The sequence below is a fragment of the Austrofundulus limnaeus genome, unplaced genomic scaffold (genome assembly GCF_001266775.1).
Source record: "Austrofundulus limnaeus strain Quisiro unplaced genomic scaffold, Austrofundulus_limnaeus-1.0 Scaffold2979, whole genome shotgun sequence".
NCBI lineage: Eukaryota > Metazoa > Chordata > Actinopteri > Cyprinodontiformes > Rivulidae > Austrofundulus > Austrofundulus limnaeus.
This window is the reverse complement of record NW_013955381.1, coordinates 6,038-9,210: the sequence shown is the minus strand read 5'-3', so window position 1 is coordinate 9,210 and position 3,173 is coordinate 6,038. Positions and strand designations below refer to the sequence as shown.

Sequence of the window (3,173 nt, the reverse complement as noted above, 5' to 3'; positions counted from 1 at the left end):
ATATAACATTTTAGACACATTCTAGACAGTTTATCAGCTAAAAAAAGTTAATTTTGGGGTAAGTTACTCTTTAATGTTAATCTGTTTGTCCAGACAACAGAACTCTGCAACGGACTGACCTCTCTTGTTTGATAAGACACTCTTTGAGCTGGGAGCCCTGTGATWGGCTGGAGAGTATATTAGGCGATCTGTGATTGGTTATAAGCAYRTCATATGATGTTATCATGGTGTATATTATTGGCTGTGTCCGCTGACGTGTCAGYGACGGGCCGACAGGACTTCCTGATTGAGTCCTGTTTGCCTGTTGCTCAGAGTTAAATCATTATTACGACCATACACGCAGACTTTTCTGGCATTATTCCAACGTGTTTCTGCTTTCATGCGACGACAAGTGCATAAAAACATTAATAAGGGAGTTGTTTCTCTGAGGTCACCCAACAAAGAAAAGAGATGAAAAACAAACACMGTGTGTTTTTAAAAGCAGCAAACTTTACAGCAATGAGCCACTTACTTCAGAACTATTCTGAAGAGAACCGCTGTGGTCAGGATGACAAAGTTGGAGAACAACACTGCCATGGCCTGGGGACAACATAAACAGATAAAAGATAAGTCACTGCACAAAGGACACTTTGTAAAAGCAGACAGGATAAAAATAAAACTTATACAAGATAAAAAGATTTGGATTCTTTTTGTGGTCTCGTTTCTGATTTATTGTTAACCTACAGGTTGCAGGTAGGTCATCACATAGAAGATGATGAGGTTGTCCAGAAAGTAGAGGAATGCAGGGACAGCCCACTTGAGGGAGAAGAGGAAGGAGGAGCTGGAGGAGAAACCCAACTCTCTGCAGGACCGTCCCTCTGAGGACAGACAGGAGTCATTTTACCTTTTATAKAAAGTCAAACGTGAGTTACGACTTTTCCACAGTGCATATAATCTGATTTATACACACAATCAATAACAGGTTCCTTAATAACAATTAACAGGGTTTCCACACCTTGGTCAACATCAAATTCWAAGACCTTTCAAGGACTTTCCAGTACCAATTTCCTCAAATTTAAAAACCAAGCTCAATAACAATTACCTACTGCTACCGCAGAGTGTTACCAACAAACAGGTTTAATATCAGGTAAATTCAATGGAAAACTGGGAATCAATGAAAGAAACTGGATTAAATCTATACCTTTCATTCATATCTACAAAACATGGACATGTAATTATGTCCTGGAGGTTCAGCAGCTCAGTTTGGGAGGAGGGGATGTGAACATGTCCAGGAGGAGCTGTGGTGCTTCACCTGAGCTCAAAGACCCGCCCTGCTCTGCTCTGATTGGATAAAACTATGACTATGGCTCAGGCTATTTGTTGAAAACCACGTCAGTTTACTGTAATCCTGAGTTATCCACTGCAACAAATGTACGTTTTTTATTTTATTATTATTATTTATTTATTTACCATTTTCGTGTGAATAAAGAACTTCAATCCCCAAAAAACATTCAAGCACTTTCAAGGACAAGTGTAATTTTTGGCTGTTTTCACAAACTTTCCAGGGCCTTGAAATCATTTTTTCAAATTCACAAACTTTCAAGGATTTCAAGGACCCATGGGAACCCTGAATTAATGTGTCTTGCCACCCTTGATGTTCACAAACAGACAGTAAAATCTGAAAAAGACATGAATAGTAACTGTACATTCAATCAAAAATATATATTCTCATCTTTAATCAACTTGCCACATCATGACAATTTAACACAAACCACTCTTCCTAAAAAACTGTATTTTTAAAGCAGACACCAGCATGTCATCAAGTCATGTTACGACAAAACTGAGATAAAATCTTAAGAAAGTTCTAAGAAATTATTGGATAGTCACAGAAATAAGACATGTGGTATACATGGACTAGCACAATAATGTAAACAAAATGAAATGATGCAYAAATGATGGTTTTAGGACATATTAAAATAAATATGAATGGCCAAGTATTCCTGTAAATAACACATATTACTGCTTTTCAAGCMTGTTTTCTAAACAAAGATCAGTTTATGTTGAGAAATTATTAAGTTGTAGCAGCTTTGGTTAACCCTTTTATGACAACATGCACAAACCTATGCAATATCTCATAAGATGTGTTTGCTCTTGGAGTTTGTGTTGAGGATGACTCTCAGCTACTACCACACCAAATATTAGTTTAGGACCTGTAAAATTGACTGATCTACAGACTTCTTTGCATTGGTCAATGTTGGTTAATTGTGTTGATCATCTTGACTCCAAAGATTAATCAGTTGTACATTYGATAATTACTTTGAGAGTTTCATTAAAATCCACTYGAGATATTTTGTTGACACTACAGATAAATAAACACACACATGGACAAAAACAATACTGCCTTTAACAGCAGGTGATACAGTATATACTGTATATAGTCAAAGGGCATATTCACAGCTGATAGTCCGGTAGACTCGGTTCGATTGGGGACCAAAACTRCAAGCTTTGTTTACATTTTCTGTTGGTGTGGTTTGAATTCACACTGCAGTTTCTGAACTGAACTAAACCCTGTAAACAACCTGTTCCCACCCTCACCTGTGGGGGCGCTGCACCAAGAACCACTGAAGGAATCAACATGAAAACCTCAGAAGAAGACATGGAGCAACTTCCTTCTTCACAAAATGTAAACAAACAGTAGTAACGTTACATTTTAGTGGTTGTAGGGTTTATTTTTTGTTTTTAAATGTGCTAAACAAATAGTCTTCAACAATGAGCTCAGCATGAGAGGAAGATGAGGCAGAACCAYRGAGAATGTTGTTTTTACACACAAGGCGGCTGAGGAAGCTCCGTGTTAATCGAGCAGGAGCAYGTCCAGCTCCAGAGACATGATGTCCACCTTATACAGTCGTCCAGTGAGGTTTTTACACCATATAAGTACATTTATTACTGTTATTACTCAGAATGTCATGTGGTATAGTCTRCTTCCTGCTTTTGGAGCGGTCTCTGGTCTGCTTAGCGTTCAAAGATTCAATCAAACCGCACCAGAGTTCGTTTCAATCGAACCGAGACCTAGGGTTTCAGGCGGACCAGAGTTCGCTTTTTTGGTCCGAATCATGCTGCGTTCACACCGAACGCGATTTCAGCTTCAAAATCTCATCCAACGCTGAAGTTGGTCTCTTGTGCACTTTGAGGTC

The 3,173-nt window shown here is 38.5% G+C and overlaps 1 protein-coding gene across 2 annotated transcripts in view; it reads right to left on the bottom strand.

Moving 5' to 3' along the window:
- Positions 1-511: 511 nt before the first annotated feature.
- slc35a5 (solute carrier family 35 member A5) overlaps positions 512-3,173 on the bottom strand; it is a gene marked incomplete at its 3' end in the record, with an annotated part of 8,693 nt that continues 6,031 nt past the window's right edge. For both annotated transcript variants that reach the window (XM_014000358.1, XM_014000359.1), the window contains 2 exon segments: positions 512-579; positions 724-857. In XM_014000358.1, the coding sequence (XP_013855812.1) occupies positions 512-579; positions 724-857 (202 nt within the window).